General features: G+C 45.8%; 1 protein-coding gene across 2 annotated transcripts in view; it reads left to right on the top strand.

The window, feature by feature from the left end:
* The first annotated feature begins 277 nt into the window (after positions 1-277).
* pla2g7 (phospholipase A2, group VII (platelet-activating factor acetylhydrolase, plasma)) overlaps positions 278-18,603 on the top strand; it is a 76,297-nt gene continuing 57,971 nt past the window's right edge. The window contains exons 1-2 of one of the 2 annotated variants that reach the window (XM_078213745.1): positions 278-441; positions 15,097-15,211. In XM_078213745.1, the coding sequence (XP_078069871.1) occupies positions 15,116-15,211 (96 nt within the window). In that variant the 5' untranslated portion in view covers positions 278-441; positions 15,097-15,115. Of the gene's footprint in view, positions 582-15,096; positions 15,212-18,603 lie in introns of both variants that reach the window. The other variant, XM_078213744.1, reaches the window with a different exon arrangement.

The following is an 18,603-nucleotide window of genomic DNA, read 5'->3' as shown; positions in this document are numbered from 1 at the left end:
GAACAATTGTTATAAGGCGTTGTAAGTCTTCATTCGAAGGGGTTAGTTCTTTCTGAGTCGTGCCCCTTTAAGAGAAAGGCACTTTGGTTCGACTTTTTGTTCGAGGGCAAACAAGCGTCTGAGTTTTGGATTCATTGTTAAAGGGCGCGCGGTTTTTAGTTTCAGCCGTAAGGCATTAAAGTCAAAAAGTGTGCAAGTCACAGCACTGCGCCTTGGCACTGGGCAGGGAGGCACCCTGAGTGGGAAGGGCAGGGTGTGCCCCCACCCCACCCCCACTGAGTTGCCAGCAGTGTGTGTAATTTAAAGGTCCACACAGATTGACTGAGCCCGAGAGAAGGCAGAGAGCCAGACAGAGAGGGAGGGAGCTTTTCTGTCTGAGCATTGGACTTCACTGGGAAGCTGTTCACGCCAGCTGTGGAGCGGAGCGCCCTGCTTAAAGCGGTAAGAGCTGTTACTCACTCACCCTATCACCAACATAGGGGGGGGACGGAAGACCACAAGAAAACGCCGGCAACGTTAAAGATTTTTCGGTTCTCCAAAGCAATGTGAAGCGAAGGGATGGTGTTCGCGCAGTGTTTAAGGTGATTACGGATTACAATAGTTCTGGGCTGCGGGACAGTCAGGCTAAAGGTGGGGAATTACCTCCAACAAAGCCTGCAAACACAGCCGGCTTCAGGGGCAGAATGTTGCTCTCCCCGCCGGCGCTGGGTTTTCCGGCGGCGGCGGCGGCGGCGGGGGGGGGAGGAGTGAATCAAACTGAAGGGACGGGATTCCCGACCACGCAGCGATTTTAAACCTGGGACGGGCAAGGCCTCGGACGGGAAGCCCGCCCTTAAATGGGCAATTAACTGGCCAACATTGGCCACTTTAGGGCAATTTTCTGCCCAGCCTCGGTTTTTAGCATTGAACTTGGTGTGGGGAAAGCCCGAAAAATCAACAGAGTTCAATTGGTTGGGGGGAGTGGGCATATCTAACCCCCCTATATCAGAAGCCCCCTCTTAAGGCTGCCACTCTGTTGCCCTTTGCCCCTCCTCCTCCCCCCATTCTCTGACACCCCAACAAGCCCCTTCATACCCCCCTCGTACCTACACCCCCAACCACCCTCCCACCCAGCCTTTCCTATCCCCCCAGCCTTTCCTATCCTCCCCCCCCCCACCTCCCAAGCCTTTCCTACCCCCTCCCCCCGCAGCCTTTCCTACCCCCTCCCCCCGCAGCCTTTCCTACCCCCTCCCCCCCAGCCTTTCCTACCCCCTCCCCCCCCAAGCCTTTCCTACCCCCTCCCCCCCCCAAGCCTTTCCTACCCCCTCCCCCCCCAAGCCTTTCCTACCCCCTCCCCCCCCAAGCCTTTCCTACCCCCTCCCCCCCCCAAGCCTTTCCTACCCCCTCCCCCCCCCAAGCCTTTCCTACCCCCTCCCCCCCCCCCCAAGCCTTTCCTACCCCCTCCCCCCCCCAAGCCTTTCCTACCCCCTCCCAAGCCTTTCCTACCCCCTCCCCCCCCCAAGCCTTTCCTACCCCCTCCCCCCCCCAAGCCTTTCCTACCCCCTCCCCCCCCCAAGCCTTTCCTACCCCCTCCCCCCCCCCCCAAGCCTTTCCTACCCCCTCCCCCCCCCAAGCCTTTCCTACCCCCTCCCCCCCCCCCCAAGCCTTTCCTATCCCCTCCCCCCCCCCCAAGCCTTTCCTATCCCCTCCCCCCCCCCCCAAGCCTTTCCTATCCCCTCCCCCCCCCCCCCCCCAAGCCTTTCCTATCCCCTCCCCCCCCCAAGCCTTTCCTATCCCCTCCCCCCCCCAAGCCTTTCCTATCCCCTCCCCCCCCAAGCCTTTCCTACCCCCTCCCCCCCCCCAAGCCTTTCCTACCCCCTCCCCCCCCAAGCCTTTCCTACCCCCTCCCCCCCAAGCCTTTCCTACCCCCTCCCCCCCAAGCCTTTCCTACCCCCTCCCCCCCAAGCCTTTCCTACCCCCTCCCCCCCCCAAGCCTTTCCTACCCCCTCCCCCCCCAAGCCTTTCCTACCCCCTCCCCCCCCAAGCCTTTCCTACCCCCTCCCCCCCCAAGCCTTTCCTACCCCCTCCCCCCCCAAGCCTTTCCTACCCCCTCCCCTCCCAAGCCTTTCCTACCCCCTCCCCTCCCAAGCCTTTCCTACCCCCTCCCCTCCCAAGCCTTTCCTACCCCCTCCCCTCCCAAGCCTTTCCTACCCCCTCCCCTCCCAAGCCTTTCCTACCCCCTCCCCTCCCAAGCCTTTCCTACCCCCTCCCCTCCCAAGCCTTTCCTACCCCCTCCCCTCCCAAGCCTTTCCTACCCCCTCCCCTCCCAAGCCTTTCCTACCCCCTCCCCTCCCAAGCCTTTCCTACCCCCTCCCCTCCCAAGCCTTTCCTACCCCCTCCCCTCCCAAGCCTTTCCTACCCCCCCCCCCCCCCCCCAAGCCTTTCCTACCCTCCCTGCCCTGGGACCCCATGAACTGTCCTGGGCCTCCAGTGCCAGGACCCATGCTGTCCTCCTGCATTTCTTCTTCTGCTCGCTGCAGGGACTGGAGAGTTGCCACCCAATCAGGCTGGCTGGCAGCTCACTAAGGCAGGGCTCTCTCCTGGGTAAGGGGCAGAAGTCCCGTAAGCAACCACTTGATGTTCATTTGAGTGTGAAATGGCTGCAGGGCAATCAGAGCTGGTGGGTATGTGTTCCCTGCCAACTCTTCGGGTAAGCACAGTAAGAAGTCTCACAACACCAGGTTAAAGTCCAATGGGTTTATTTGGTAGTCATGATGTGGAGATGCCGGTGTTGTACTGGGGTGAACACAGTAAGAGTTCTAACAACACCAGGTTAAAGTCCAACAGGTTTATTTGGTAGCCAATACCATTAGCTTTCGGAGCGTTGCTCCTTCGTCAGATGGAGTGGAAATGTGCTCTCAAACAGGGCACAGAGACACAAAATCAAGTTACAGAATACTGATTAGAATGTGAATCCCTACAGCCAACCAGATCTTAAAGATACAGACAATGTGGGTGGAGGGAGCATTAAACACAGGTTAAAGAGATGTGTATTGTCTCCAGACAGAATAGCCAGCAAGTCCAGGAGGCAAGCTGTGGAGGTTACTGGGATGTTGGATTTATGTCACATTATCAGTAACCCCCACAGCTTGCCTCCTGGACTTGTTGGCTATCCTGTCTGGAGACAATACACATCTCTTTAACCTGTGCTTAATGCTCCCTCCACCCACATTGTCTGTATCTTTAAGATCTGGTTGGTTGTAGGGATTCGCATTCTAATCAGTATTCTGTAACTTGATTTTGTGTCTCTGTGCCTTGTTTGAGAGCAGATATCCACTCCATCTGACGAAGGAGCAGCGCTCCGAAAGCTAATGGTATTTGCTACCAAATAAACCTGTTGGACTTTAACCTGGTGTTGTTAAAACTCTTACTTTATTTGGTAGCACAAGCTTTCGGAGCGTTGCTCCTTCTTCAGGTGAGTGACACTCTTCGGGTGTCAGGAAGCGAGACCCCCACCATCCAAAAAATTCAGGTTCTGGATTTTGTGTGGTGGTCTATTGTGGCTGGCTGGAGAGCAGCTTCTGATGTGGAGATGCCGGCGTTGGACTGGGGTAAACACAGTAAGAAGTTTAACAACACCAGGTTAAAGTCCAACAGGTTTATTTGGTAGCAAAAGCCACACAAGCTTTCGGAGCTCTAAGCCCCTTCTCCAGGTGAGTGGGAATTCTGTTCACAAACAGAGCTTATAAAGTCACAGACTCAATTTACATGAATAATGGTTGGAATGCGAATACTTACAACTAATCAAGTCTTTAAGAAACTAAACAATGTGAGTGGAGAGAGCATCAAGACAGGCTAAAAAGATGTGTATTGTCTCCAGACAAGACAGCCAGTGAAACTCTGCAGGTCCACGCAACTGTGGGAGTTACAAATAGTGTGACATGAACCCAATATCCCGGTTGAGGCCGTCCTCGTGTGTGCGGAACTTGGCTATCAGTTTTTGCTGTGCAGGGAAATGCATTTGGCAGCAGAGTGCTTCAAACTGAAATGTGTAAATATTCCCCTCCAGTTGGGAATGCCTAGTGACACAAGGGCAGTGTTGGATTAGAAAAGGAAAATGCTTAAGAGAATTGAAGATTAAAAGCCGAGGAAATGGATAACTATCTGTGCTGAAGGATAGGTAGATAGTTGATACTTATTGCCAAAGAGTGGTAGCAAGGATTTAAAGGGAATGAGTTTTCTGGAAGGAACTGAGGGGTGGGCTCCCTGTGTCTGGGTTTAATTTTTTTTGCGCTTTAACAACCTGGTTTTAAATGTTCAATGGAAATTTGTCCAGTTTGTGTACATTCCAAAGTAGGCAAGAGAGGAGGAGGAGGCAGTTGAACCTTCAGCCTTTACAAAAGGAACTAGATAAAATTGGTATGGACAGACTGATGTTCAACTGAATTCAATATAGATTTGTATAATCAACAGTAAATGGGAAAACATGATGGATGCTTTGAATGTTGTTAAAATATGAGAAGGGGAAGTTGAAATAAATCTAGAGATGTTAGTAAACTCAACATTTAACATTGTTCAAACAGGGCAATAGTCAGCAAAACACAACACAAAAACAGAACATGCTGGAAAATCTTAGCAGATCTGACAGCATATGTGGGGAAAGAACTGAGTTCTGCTCTGTCTCCACAGATGCTGTAAGAAGTCTCACAACACCAGGTTAAAGTCCAACAGGTTTATTTGGTAGCAAAAGCCACTAGCTTTTGGAGTGCTGCCCCTTCGTCAGGTAAGTGGGAGTTCTGTTCACAAACAGGGCATATAAAGACACAAATTCAATTTACAAAATAATGGTTGGAATGCGAGTCTTTACAGGTAATCTGTAATCTTTACAGGTTTACCTGTAAAGACTCGCATTCCAACCATTATTTTGTAAATTGAGTTTGTCTTTATATGCCCTGTTTATGAAGAGAACGCCCATTTACCTGACGAAGGGGCAGCGCTCCGAAAACTAGTGGCTTTTGCTACCAAATAAATCTGTTGGACTTTAACCTGGTGTTGTGAGACTTCTTACTGTGTTTACCCCAGTCCAATGCCGACATCTCCACATGTCCACAGATGCTGCCAGACACACTGAGGTTTTCCAGCATTTTCTGTTTTTGTCTCGGATTCAAGTACTTTTTTATTCATTCATAGGACATGGACATGGATATAGGCCAGCATTTATTGCCCATCCCTAGTTGCCCTTGAACTGAGTGGCTTGCTAGTCCATTTCAGAGGGCATTTAAGTGTCAACCACATTATCCCCAGTGATTTTCTTTTGTTAATAAAACCCACTTGGCTATCACGCCAAATCAGTGTACAGTGCAAGACTTGCACTATTGTAGCCTTATTTGATTGCACCTCCAAGTTTCACTGAAGTTTTGAGTTGTACATTAGGGACCACTTAATTTTCTGATGTTAGCCATGAGAAAAGATGAGGGATTTTCAGCCTTGAAAGAAGGTAACAAAAAGGCAACTTAGAACATGTAGAAGTGAGTAAAGAGAATAGAAAGGATGAATCTGAAACTGTAAAATTTAAACATGACATTAAAACCATTGGAACAACTGGTGTCAGGAAATTGACAGTCTTGGCTCAGTTGCTAATACTCGCAGTGCTGAGTCAAAGAATTGTGGGTTCAAGTCACACGCTGAACACCAACCATCTAGCTGGCACTTCAGTGCAATACTAAGGGAGTATGACAGAAGTACTGTCTTTTGGAAGGGGCATTAAACCAGAGCTCCATCTGCCCTGTCAGGTGGATGCAAAAAATTCCATGGCAGCTTTTTTTTTGTAGAAGAGCAGGTGAGTTGTCCCTGGTTCCTAGCCAAAATTTATTCAAAAAAACAAATCGGGTTATTATCCCAACATAGGAACTGTTCCTTTTTCTATTTAGATTCTGTGGGTGTAACTCAAATATCAATAATTGTTACTAATAATATCTACTCTAGATAACAATCAACTCTGTAAATATTGTCCAATGCTGAGAAGGAAACTAATGTTATACGTTTTGATTTGATGTGTTTTTAAAAATTGTGTGCAGCAATGAAAAGGACAGACAATAGTTCCTGCAGTGACTAAATGAAGCTCTCTGAAGCCTCCGATGAAGTTTTTCAGGGGACAGTCTTCACTGATGTGAAACATTGATTGGGGTGCACCACAACGGCAGTCTGGGTTTGCTACAAGGCCCCACCTGTGCTGATTTGCTGCACAAAGGCCTTGGCCAGTGTGGAAATAGTTGAGGAGTGCCCAATGTTGGCATGGCAAGCTGTGATGAGGAAGTGGTTTTTAATGCTGGCGTGTTGGTTCCATTCTTGCTATCATATTGCCTTTGCTGTTGTTCCTTGGCATGGTGGCCTTAGTCATACAGGCTGGCAAGATGGGAGGCAAGCAGCAGATGGATTAGTAAGGTCCTTGTGTAGCATCAGGCTCGGGTTGATAATCTTCTCCAAGAACTGTCTTGCTATAATCTCCCTCCTTATAGAGGGGGCAGTATGTTGCTCAGGACTGGGACCAGAAGAGTTGAGTTGACCGGAGGGCACCAAAGATGATATACATTGTTGTGTTGAGCTGGGTATCTACAAGACTGGCATATGATGAGCTGTAGATGAGGGCAAAAGCTGAGGTCCTTGAGATTTGAGCATCTACTGCTTCCCCATCCCCATGAAGAGCCAGCACGTTTGCTGAAGGAGATTGTTCAATTATTTAAGCAAACACCTCGAATACAGTTGCTTCAACTATTTTTTTAATATTCATTAGTGGGACATGGCTGTTTCTGGCTGGCTAGCATTTATTGCCAATCCCTACTTGTCCTTGGCCAGGCTATTCAAGAGGGCGGTTGAAAGTCGACCACATTGCTGTGGCTCTGGAGTCACATGTAGGTCAGACCAGGTAAGGATGGCAGAGTTCCTTCCCTAAAAGACATTAGTGAACCAGATCAGTAATTTCTTAACTCTGGATATTTTTTATTGAATTCAAATTCCACCATCTGCTGTGGCAGGTTTCGAACTCGGGTCCCCAGGACATTAGCTGAGTTTCTGGCTTAATAGTCTAACGATAATACCACTAGGCCACCACCTCCCCAGATATTGATGTGGATAAATTTTTCATTGACTATGATAGAATTCTCCCCATTCATTTGCAACCTGATCAAATTTCCTGAGCAATGCATCATACAGCATACGATAACAGTATCCACATTTTGCCTATTGTCTTTGGTTGACTGGATGATTAGAAAGATGGATGGAGTTGGAATCAACTGGAGGAGTATCCTTATCCTTAATTTAAAGTCTTTGAAATAAAACTTATTCATTTGAAGAATGAGGGTGCATTAGATTTACAATTAAATTATATATGGCTCATTTTAATGCTGCTTCTTCCTACCTCATTAATATAATCAATGGGATTGATTAAATAAAATAAAACAGCAGGTCTGGCAGTATCTCTGGAGAGAGAAACAGAGTTAATGTTTCAAGTCCATATAACTCCTCTTCTGGGTGGCACACTGGTTAGCACTGCTGCCTCTCAGCGTCAGGGTCTCAGCTTCAATTCCAATTTTGGGTGACTGTCTTTGTGGAGTTTGCATGTTCTCCCCGGGTCTGTGTGGGTTTCCTCCAGGTGCTCTGGTTTCCTCCCACAGTCCAAAGATGTGCAGGTTAGGTTAACTGGCCATGCTAAATTGCCCCTTAGTGTCAGGGGGATTGGCAGGATAAATACATGGGGTTATGGGGATAGGGCCTGGGTGGGATTGTTGTTGGCGCATACTTGATGGGCTGAACGGCCTCCGTCTGCACTGCAGGGATGCTATGATAAGAGCTGCCATATGGACTGGAAACATTAACTCTGTTTCTCTCCGATGCTCATGATGTGGAGATGCCGGCGTTGGACTGGGGTGAACACAGTAAGAAGTCTCACAACACCAGGTTAAAGTCCAACAGGTTTATTTGGTAGCAAATACCATAAGCTTTCGGAGCACTGCTCCTTCGTCAGACTCCATCTGACGAAAGAGCAGTGCTCCGAAAGCTTATGGTATTTGCTACCAAATAAACCTGTTGGACTTTAACCTGGTGTTGTGAGACTTCTCTCCGATGCTCCCAGACCTGCTGAGTGTTTCCAGCATTTTTATTTCTGATTTCCAACATCTGCAGTATTTTGCTTTTATTTTAGGATTGGTTACAATGTGTTTATTTTTTTCAAAGCTCTTTTCGGGGATAAATCTTCACTTGTTACTTGATAACTGTGCTGAGTATTTATGTGCTGAGTATTATATCATAGAATCCTTACAGTGCAGAAGGAGGCCATTCAGCCCATCGAGTCTGCACCGACCACAATCCCACCCAGGCCCTATCCCCATAACCCCATGTATTTTCCCTAGCTAGTCCCCCTGATACTAAGGGGCAATTTAGTATGGCCGATGCACCTAACCCGCACATCTTTGGACTGTGGGAGGAAACCGGAGCACCCAGAGGAAACCCACCCAGACACGGGGAGAATGTGCAAACTCCACACAGACAGTGACTCAACCCGGGTTCCTGGCACTGTGAGGCAGCAGTGCTAACCACTGCCCGCCGTGCCGTGCTTTGTATCAATTCATTGATCTACAATGTTCACTAACTGAGGAAATGTTGAACAGGAAGCGGTTTTGCAAGCATAGCATAGTTGCAGTTAAGAGGTTAATACTGTATTTAAATTCTGTGGCTAGAATGGTACTTTGTTACGTTGTATTGACACTTAAGAATATAATTGTGCTGTGTTGCATTGCATATTGGAATGATTATTGCAACAGAGATATAGTGATTTCTCAATAGGTGATGTACATACCAAACATTTGGCACACTTAAGATATTTTTAGGGAGTGCAGGTAAAAATGGGAGTGGTTGTGCCAGGATGTGCTGCGGATTCCAAATTATTCCGGGTTTGTTCCTTGGAGTGGTGAGGGGAGTTCACTGATGTATGGAAAAATCTGGTTTCAAATGTGATTTATCAAACTGGAACCATGGTAATTGAACACAATGGACCCGGAACATACCTCTGCAGATACTCTGAAATTTACACAATATCTGCGCTTATCTGGCTAACAGGAGCTTATGCCAAAATTTCATGTGGAGTTCATTTGCCTCCACTGAAACATAGTATAGTTGTCATCGAAACAAGACCAATGGAGTTTTCCACTAGGGGTAGTAGCAAAAGGGCTGCTATTTTGTGACATGTCTTACTCCGAGCCGCTTGCCTCTGCTGGTTTTCATAGAAATCATAGAAACCCCTACAGTACAGAGAGAGGCCATTCGGCCCATCGAGTCTGCACCGACAACAATCCCACCCAGGCCCTACCCCCATATCCCTACATATTTAACCCGCTAATCCCTCTAATCTACGCATCCCAGGACACTAAGGGACAATTTTAGCATGGCCAATCAACCTAACCCGCACATCTTTGGACTGTGGGAGGAAACCGGAGCACCTGGAGGAAACCCACGCAGACACGAGGAGAATGTGCAAACTCCACACAGACAGTGACCCAAGCCGAAAATCGAACCCAGGTCCCTGGAGCTGTGAAGCAGCAGTGCTAACCACTGTGCTACCGTGCCGCCCAATGAATTTTCATTCATCTTAATTATACTATGGAACCGAGGAGGCAATAGAGGTATTGCCATTGGGAAGGCTATGTATGCCTAGGTGTTGCCAGTCTAAAAAAAACTTCAGATACAGTGAGATTGAAAGCAATTTGGTTAAGGTTAGTGTGGGCCTTGGTAGGAATTTAAGAGAAAATTGCTATTAACCTCAAATCTCACTTGTACAGTTTGCAGTTATCAGTTGCACATATTTTAAGTGTCAATCTACGTCTGTTCAATTATTCCAGTAAATCTAGGAAACTTGTGCAAGCTTATTGTTTGCACGTGGAAGGTCCAGATATGTAAATAAGCAGCAAAGGGTTTTGGTAGATGTGTCGTAGAAACAGTCAGACAAAGAATGGTAGGAACAGTAGTTAGCCAATGAGCTACTCAAGACTGACATTAAATTAAATCATGTTGAATCTGTACCTGAACTCCACTGACTTCCCTTACCACTGCCTAACAAAATTCTATCAACCTCTCTCCTGAACATTTCAATTGGCCCAGTATCCCACAGACCTTATGGTGGGTGAGTTCCAAATTTCCACTTTTCTTTGTATGAAAAAGAGCTATGAAGTCAATATCCTGATTTCACTCCCATATGACCATTCTACTGCATTAATCCCCAAGATCTAGACCGAGGACGAATCCTCTTGAATAAAAGGGGACAGGAACTTGATCAGAGATCATGATACTGTCTGTGGAGCAGGAGACCACTGAATGTAATATTGTTTATGGCATGAAAAAAGAATCAATTCTAGTATTACATTGTTGGGGAGAAGAGAAAGTGAACTCTTTGGGGTGAATTTTCCTGACCCGCCTGCCAGGGAAATCGTAGAGGGCAGGGACGGACCATGCAAAGGTCTGTTGACTCGGGTGGGATTTTCTAGTTTGAGGACCAGCACAGCTGAACTGACGTTCAGAGACTATTTCCTCGGGTGGATGTAGCTGTTACTAGGGGGCATAACTATAAGGTTCATGATGGAAGATATAGGAGGGATGTACGAGGTAGGTTCTTTACTCAGAGAGTGGTTGGGGTGTGGAATGGACTGCCTGCTGCGATTAGTGGAGTCGGACGCTTTAGGAAATTTCAAGCGGTTATTGGATAGGCACATGGAGCACACTAGAATGATAGGGAGTGGGATAGCTTGATCTTGGTTTGGAAAAGGTTCGGCACAACATTGTGGGCCGAAGAGCCTGTACTGTGCTGTACTGTTCTATGAAAATCCCGCACTTTATCTTTAGGATAAACAACAATCCAAGTACCCCACCCACTTCCTTGCATACTGATGCTAATGCTTTTGCCTGTTGAGTGAGATGAATCCTAGTTATGGAAGTTTATCCATCAAAGGATTAAGGTAACAGTCGAAGTCCCCACCTATGAAGTTACCTGTTGTTAATTTTGCAAGTTCCTTGAAATTTTTAGTAACAAATCAGGTGAATAATGTGGGGTGGAGGGCGGTCGTAGACATTGATTATCAAAATGCTTTTCCCTCGCAGCCCCTTAACAATCACGTACCTCCACCCCCCTATTGTGTATATGGTGTCTGTCTCTTTAAGACAGAACAGCAATGGAAGGTCACCTGACTTGAGGGATTACGGGAAACTGAGAGTGAGTGTTCACACCAGAGCAGAAACTCCTGGAAGCATGTAGTAAGCATGTAGAACTGAGGCTCAGCCCCAGGACAGCCTTTGTGCTGCATAAACCTCGTGTAGCTAAGTTTCTCTTATCAATAAATACCTTTTGTCCTAACAAAATCTGAAATCTCTTGACGGTGCCATAACAGTCACAATGTAACAACTCCCCCCAACCTCTCCCCCTCCCCTTATCCATCACACAGTTTTCCAGTCTAGAAAGCACATTCTTATTAACTAAAACCGCAACCCTTCAGCTACTGGTCAGTAATGAGGCAAGAATTACTAGCCCTTTCCAGTTCACTTCAATTTCAAGAGCTCCTTGTCACCTGGATGAGTTTTTTTTAATATACTTTTCCAATTCAATCAAATCAAGTCCAATTCAGAGTCTCAACAAGTTGAGACATTTCCGATCCAGGCTGACAAGACAGGGCATGCAATCCTCAACCCTGTCTTGGGCCTGATCTGCATGAGCCAAGCTGATTGGAGTAGGCGGAGAATTCCTCCTCCAAGGCTTGATCTCACCCGCATCCCAGCCAAAAGGCCGAGACACCGCTTTTAAAAATTGCTACATATGAAGCCCAAATGCAACCCAATGACCTCAACCAAGTGCAGCATCCGCATAACTACACTTGATCTTAGCCAAAAGGCCGAGAAGCAATTTCCTATGTCAACTTTCTCCTCTGTAAGGAAAGACAGAATTTTTTTCTTTTAATAATAGGATGCATCTCCCCCCTCCCCACCCCGTGCACTCCAGGAGAAAGTTTCAAAATAGCCTCTGCCATTTTTATTCAGCCAAAGAGAGTAACCAATATTGATGCAAAGATAATATTTACACGCCAAAGATTTTTTCACCCCACTTGGGCATCCACCAAAACATATTTCTCCTGCCCCACCCGCCCCCATCTCCAGCTTTACTGGAAGCATCAGTGACACATTATACAGTCTTTTTCTAAAACGTGAGACTTGTCTGAACCCTTGCAGGAACCAATTAATGATTCTTTAACCCCAGAATAAAAATAAAAAGCACAACACCATTAGCTCTAAGGGGGTTATCATCAACAAATGTGAGGCCCTGTAAGACTATACCTACAAATCTTCCATAATTACACCATCAAAAAAGAGGTTTGCCCCAAAAATGCCCTTTTTGCATTCTAACCCCTCCTATTGAGACTTAAACCACTCGTCCATCTCTCAGCAATGGCACTACTAATGTCTATCATGATCAGAGGAAGGGAGACCATAAAACATATACCACCACTATAAGGGTACAGATGAAAAGAAAGGCAGAAGGATATTTTTACATGTCCCTAGTGCTGAACAATCTGCACACTGTACAGATTGATTAGAAGCACACTGTGGAATGTTTTCCATTAAGGACAAATGGAAGTCCCTGCCATCTTAAGGATAAAACCTACTGTATTGCTCAATTACTAGATTACCCCAATACAGAAAGATAAATACTAACATAAAATCAGGAAGGTGTTATAATGGATTTTAGTGATCTGCAGTCTGCTACTCCAAATTATTGCCTTGCACCGAGTTCACAAAAGCCATGGCTTTTTCCAAATTGTTTATTTATTTATTAGTGTCACAAGTAGACTTATATTAACACCGCAATGAAGTTACTGTGAAAATCCCCCAGTCGCCACACTCCAGCACCTGTTCGGGTGCACTGAGAATTTAGCATGGCCAACGCACCTAACCTGCATGTCTTTCGAACCGTGGGAGGAAACCGGAGCACTCGGAGGAAACCCATGCAGACACGGGGAGAACATGCAAACTCTACACAGATTGTGACCCAAGCCGGGAATCGACCCCTGGTTGCTGGAGCTGTCAGGTAGCAGTGCTAACCACTGTGCCACCATGTCTTTATTAGAGTTGACAATGTCACCCTCAGTGTAGCAGGATACAGTTGGGTAAATTGTATTCCAATGGCCTTTAGCCATCTTCTAACTTCATCGAAGCCCTTGCGCCTTTGTTATATCACTGCTGAGAAATCTTGGAAGAAAGAGACTTCCACAAAGTAAAGCCCCATTACGTCTAGCTGCCTCCAATATGCTTTGATCCTAGAAGTTATGAAAATAAATAATTTCAAGCTGAGGTCATTGATTGTCCCTAGGCCTCAGAGACAGGATGTGCCCTTTCTAACTTAATGCACCCAGCTTTCATTTCTAAATGTTCTCAAGGCATTTCACTGGGGAGCTCCTTCTGACAAACTGACAATCTGGACATTTTTCCACTGGCCTCAGTTCTTCAGATTGTCAAGTAATTCTGACATAGCATGCAGCTGCTTTTCCAAAGATTGTAAGTGGGCCTCAACCAAAGAAGTTATATTTTGGAATAGAATTCCTACAGTGCAGAAGAAGCCCATCAAGTCCAAACCGAGTCTCTGACAGAGCATCTTACCCAGGCTCTTTCCCCTGCCCTATCCCTGTAACGCCACATGTTTACCATTGTTACTCCATCGAACATAGACGTTTTTTAGACAGTAAGGGGCAATTTAACATGACTAATTCACCCAACCTGCACATCTTTGGATTGTGGGAGGAAACCGAAGCACCCCAGAAGAAACCCACGCAGACACGGGGAGAATGTGCAAATTCCACACAGACGGTGACCCGAGGCAGGAATCGAACCCGAGTCCCTGGACTCGTGAGGCAGCAGTGCTAACCACTGTGCCGCCCTGACAGTAACAATTCTCTCCTCCGCTTCATCATGCCTTTTACTAGTATTCTGTAGTTCTATAGTCGGAGAACTGATATTGTGTGTTAATAGACAGTTTCTCATCAATTACATTAATAATATTAGCGATCATCAGTTGTATTGCCTTTGAAAGTGCCAGATTGAGAGCCTATTCATTCAGTAAGTCGCCATGTTGAGGAGTCAGCTCCGCCCCAATTACTTCTGCCTGCTCTCTTTTGTTGACGATTTTCTGAATATTTCTTGGCATTTTATCACCAAAGTTCAATCAGAAATCTTCCAGGGACATAATATGAAGTTCTCATTCCCAGTTTAGGAAAGTATGAGCTATGTAAATTGATGCGCGATAAATCACACGGGAGGCAGGATGTACCCGGGAAATAAAGGCTTTTATTGCCAACAATAACGGAGCTACTATATACAATATACAATCCCAGACTAAAGGGTCACCAGGCAGAGCAGTGACCTTTATACCTCTCCCAGGAGGCGGAGCCAACTGGGGTGTACCATAGGACTATATTAACAGGTAGAACAGCCCAACCCTAACCCCAACAGTAACATATCTGCAGACTCATAGTACTGGCCAGACCATGGCTCAGTACTACCTGGTGGGAACCAACAATGGTTCACCACATAAATGTCATAATTTAAATGATTATGAGCTCATGAAGGGAATTTTTTAATCAAACATTTCCTGTGATCGTTGGGCTTTCGCAACTGTACAGTTATTGTTGAGCTTTCTTTCCCTGAGATTGTGATTGTTATCGTGTGCTGGGTATTCCAAGAATGTTTTGCTTTTGTTTGATTGCTGGCATGTCTCTTTTAACCTTTTTTTAAAAAAAACAAATTTCTCAAATCAACAGCAATTGTTTTAAACTTTTTAAATATGACATTGGAACCCTTAATATCATACGTAATTAGAGAATTGGCCTTCTAAGTGAGATATAAGCAACTGTGGGGAGAATTGCCTTTTAATAATTATGCTTAGTAATGATAAAATTGAATCTCAGCAAACTAATTCCAACATACAATTTTGCAGAAGTGGTAGGTCAGAACACATATTGCTTCACAATGTTGGCAGGGCATTGATGGAAAACAGTAGATTCAATTAAAAAAACTTTTTTTGTTTTACAGGTATATAGTCAAGCAGAATATGGGGAACAGTGGCAGTCATTGTCTTGGGATTCCTGGTGGAAAGGGACCAAATCTTGTTGGATGTATTGATTTGATGGATGATCACACAATTCAGGTGAGCAACATGCAAAACGTAAATCAGCTGGCAACAGTTGTGAGAATTATGATTACCGGCAGTCAGGAATGTGCCCATCCCTAATTGGATTGAGAAGATGTTGAGCCACACTTTTGAATAGCTGCAGTCCGCCTGGTGTAGTTACATCTGCTGTTAGGAAGGGGGTTCCAGTGACAGTGAAGGAATAGTTACCGTGCACGTTAAGGTGAGAATGAGTTAAAATCTCTACAGTGCAGAAGGAAGCCATTTGGCCCATTAAGTCTGCACTGACTCTCCGAAAGAACATTTTACTCAGGCTCTTAACCCTGCTCATTTACCATGGCTAATCCACCTAACCTACTTATCTTTGGACATTAAGGGACAATTTTAACATGGCTAATCCACTTAACCTGCACATCTTTGGACTGTGGAAGAAAACCGGAAGACTGGAAGAAACCCACGCAGACACAGGGAGAATGTGCAAACTCCACACAGACAGGCTGGAACCAAACCTGGGTCCCTGGCACTGAGGCAGCAGTGCTAACCACTGTGCCACCGTGCTGTCCCCCACTAGTTCACTAGTGAGGCATTAAACTTGAGCAAAGAGAGATGAGGAGAACATGGAGTTGAGGCTTTTGGTGCAGTTTGCCTGAAATTATACTTAAAAGATTAAAGCTCCCAAATGAAAATACTTTTGTATGGGGAGAGTAGCTAAATGCAGTGGTGTATGCTACCTGCATGATGTGGAAACTCCTAAATGTTTTGGAGTAAAGGAATACTTGCAGTCATCTTTTAGGTTAGGAAAAAGAGATGGAGACAGTACAGGGGCTGGATTTTCATGGGGTGGAATCTTACGAGAATTTAGCGAAGGGTCAGTTCCGGTGAGAAAGCTGGCGTGGAATTCTCCAGCTCCACTGGCCTGTTTTCTCTCCAACCTGGTAGTTTTGCTGGATCTTGAGCCCCCACCGATGATCCCGCACATGGAAAGCGTGGGCTCAAGATCCCTCCCATCGAGTCTGGCCTAGTCAGGAGGTTTTTAAAAACGGAGGCAGAACCTGATTCTGGGATTCTTGTCCGCATTCCTGTTTCTGGAAATTTTTGCCAGTGTGGGATAAGGGTAAAGGTGGCGATCCCATACACAAGATTCCTGTCTTTGCTGGCTCTAGTATGGGAGAGTGGGCATTTCAAACTCGCTGAAATTTTTGATGAAGTTGGGCTCGTTCTGTTAGCAAATGTAGTTCACAGTATCCCAGAGTTGTGAACCATGGGGGGAACCAAATATAAATGCCATTCAAGTTGACTCCCCTCATCTGAATTTAAACAAAAGCTTTTGGGGGGATAATTGTTCTTTGGTGCATTCTCCACAGCAACACTTGTCCCAATCAGAGTCAACCATTTATTGAGACTGAGCAATCAGTTGTATCTTAAAATCATGGTGGAGTGGTTAGCACTGCTGCCTCACAGCGCCAGGGACCTGGGTTTGATTCCCAGTTTGGGTCACCGTCTGTGCAGAGTCTGCATGTTCCCCCTGTGTCTGCGTGGGTTTCCTCCAGGTTCTCCGACTTCCTCCCACAGTCTGAAAGACATGCTAATTAGGTGCATTAGCCATTCTCCCTCAGTGTACCCGAACAGGCGCCAGGGTGTGGCGACTAGGGGATTTTCACAGTAACTTCCTTGCAGTGTGAATGTAAGCCTAATTGTGACAAAAGATTAAGTTAATTACTTCAGTCTACAATTGCTCAAAAGGCCTTGCATATTAAAATCACTGACTAAGTTACAGCCAGAAGTTTAACAACACCAGGTTAAAGTCCAACAGGTTTATTTGGTAGCAAAAGCCACACAAGCTTTCGAAGCTCTAAGCCCCTTCTTCAGGTGAGTGGGAATTCTGTTCACAAACAGAGTTTATAAAGACACAGACTCAATTTACATGAATAATGGTTGGAATGCGAATACTTACAACTAATCAAGTCTTTAAGAAACAAAACAATGGGAGTGGAGAGAGCATCAAGACAGGCTAAAAAGATGTGTATTGTCTCCAGACAAGACAGCCAGTGAAACTCTGCAGGTCCACGCAACTGTGGGCGTTACAAATAGTGTGACATGAACCCAATATCCCGGTTGAGGCCGTCCTCGTGTGTGCGGAACTTGGCTATCAGTTTCTGCTCAGCGACTCTGCGCAGTCGTGTGTCGCGAAGGCCGCCTTGGAGAACGCTTACCCGAATATCAGAGGCCGAATGCCCGTGACCGCTGAAGTGCTCCCCAACGTTGTCTACCTGATACGTTGCAAGAAAGGATGTCCCGAGGCATGGTACATTGGGGAAACTATGCAGACGCTGCGACAACGGATGAATGAACACCGCTCGACAGTCACCAGGCAAGACTGTTCTCTTCCTGTTGGGGAGCACTTCAGCGGTCACGGGCATTCGGCCTCTGATATTCGGGTAAGCGTTCTCCAAGGCGGCCTTCGCAACACACGACAGCGCAGAGTCGCTGAGCAGAAACTGATAGCCAAGTTCCGCACACACGAGGACGGCCTCAACCGGGATATTGGGTTCATGTCACACTATTTGTAACGCCCACAGTTGCGTGGACCTGCAGAGTTTCACTGGCTGTCTTGTCTGGAGACAATACACATCTTTTTAGCCTGTCTTGATGCTCTCTCCACTCCCATTGTTTTGTTTCTTAAAGACTTGATTAGTTGTAAGTATTCGCATTCCAACCATTATTCATGTAAATTGAGTCTGTGTCTTTATAAACTCTGTTTGTGAACAGAATTCCCACTGACCTGAAGAAGGGGCTTAGAGCTTCGAAAGCTTGTGTGGCTTTTGCTACCAAATAAACCTGTTGGACTTTAACCTGGTGTTGTTAAACTTCTTACTGTGTTTACCCCAGTCCAACGCTGGCATCTCCACATCATAAGTTACAGCCCACATCTATCAAAACACCTTCACACACCTCGCTGAATTCTTCTTTGTCTCTGCCTAAGCATTCTGAATTATTATTTTTGAAGTCATAGAGTATTCAGATAAGTGGTCAGTCAAGATTTATGGAATGCTATACAACTGGAAATACTGCATTAAAAGTGGAAAACGGTAGCCTATAACGTGCTTTATTTTTTAATGTAATGTTTTGTAATGGGATATGATGATATCTATATAACCATTTATGAATGGAGTGCTTTATTTGCACCTTTTCCTCAACATTACCTAATGTTAACCTTAAAGCTCAGGATAACATTAAATATATAATAGGCAGACAGGGCAATAGGAAAACAGATGAATTAATAATTCCTAAGTCAATTTAATAGAGGTGGTGAACCTTCCATACTTTGAAAAGGGAAAAAAAAAGATACTATTCTTTCAAATAAAAGTCAGCTGGATCTGCATGAATAGACCTGTTAATTTGTTTTTTTT

This window comes from Mustelus asterias, chromosome 5, assembly GCF_964213995.1.
Source record: "Mustelus asterias chromosome 5, sMusAst1.hap1.1, whole genome shotgun sequence".
In the NCBI taxonomy this organism is placed as follows: domain Eukaryota; kingdom Metazoa; phylum Chordata; class Chondrichthyes; order Carcharhiniformes; family Triakidae; genus Mustelus; species Mustelus asterias.
The sequence above is the reverse complement of the archived record's forward strand: the minus strand, read 5'-3'. Positions and strand labels throughout refer to the sequence as shown.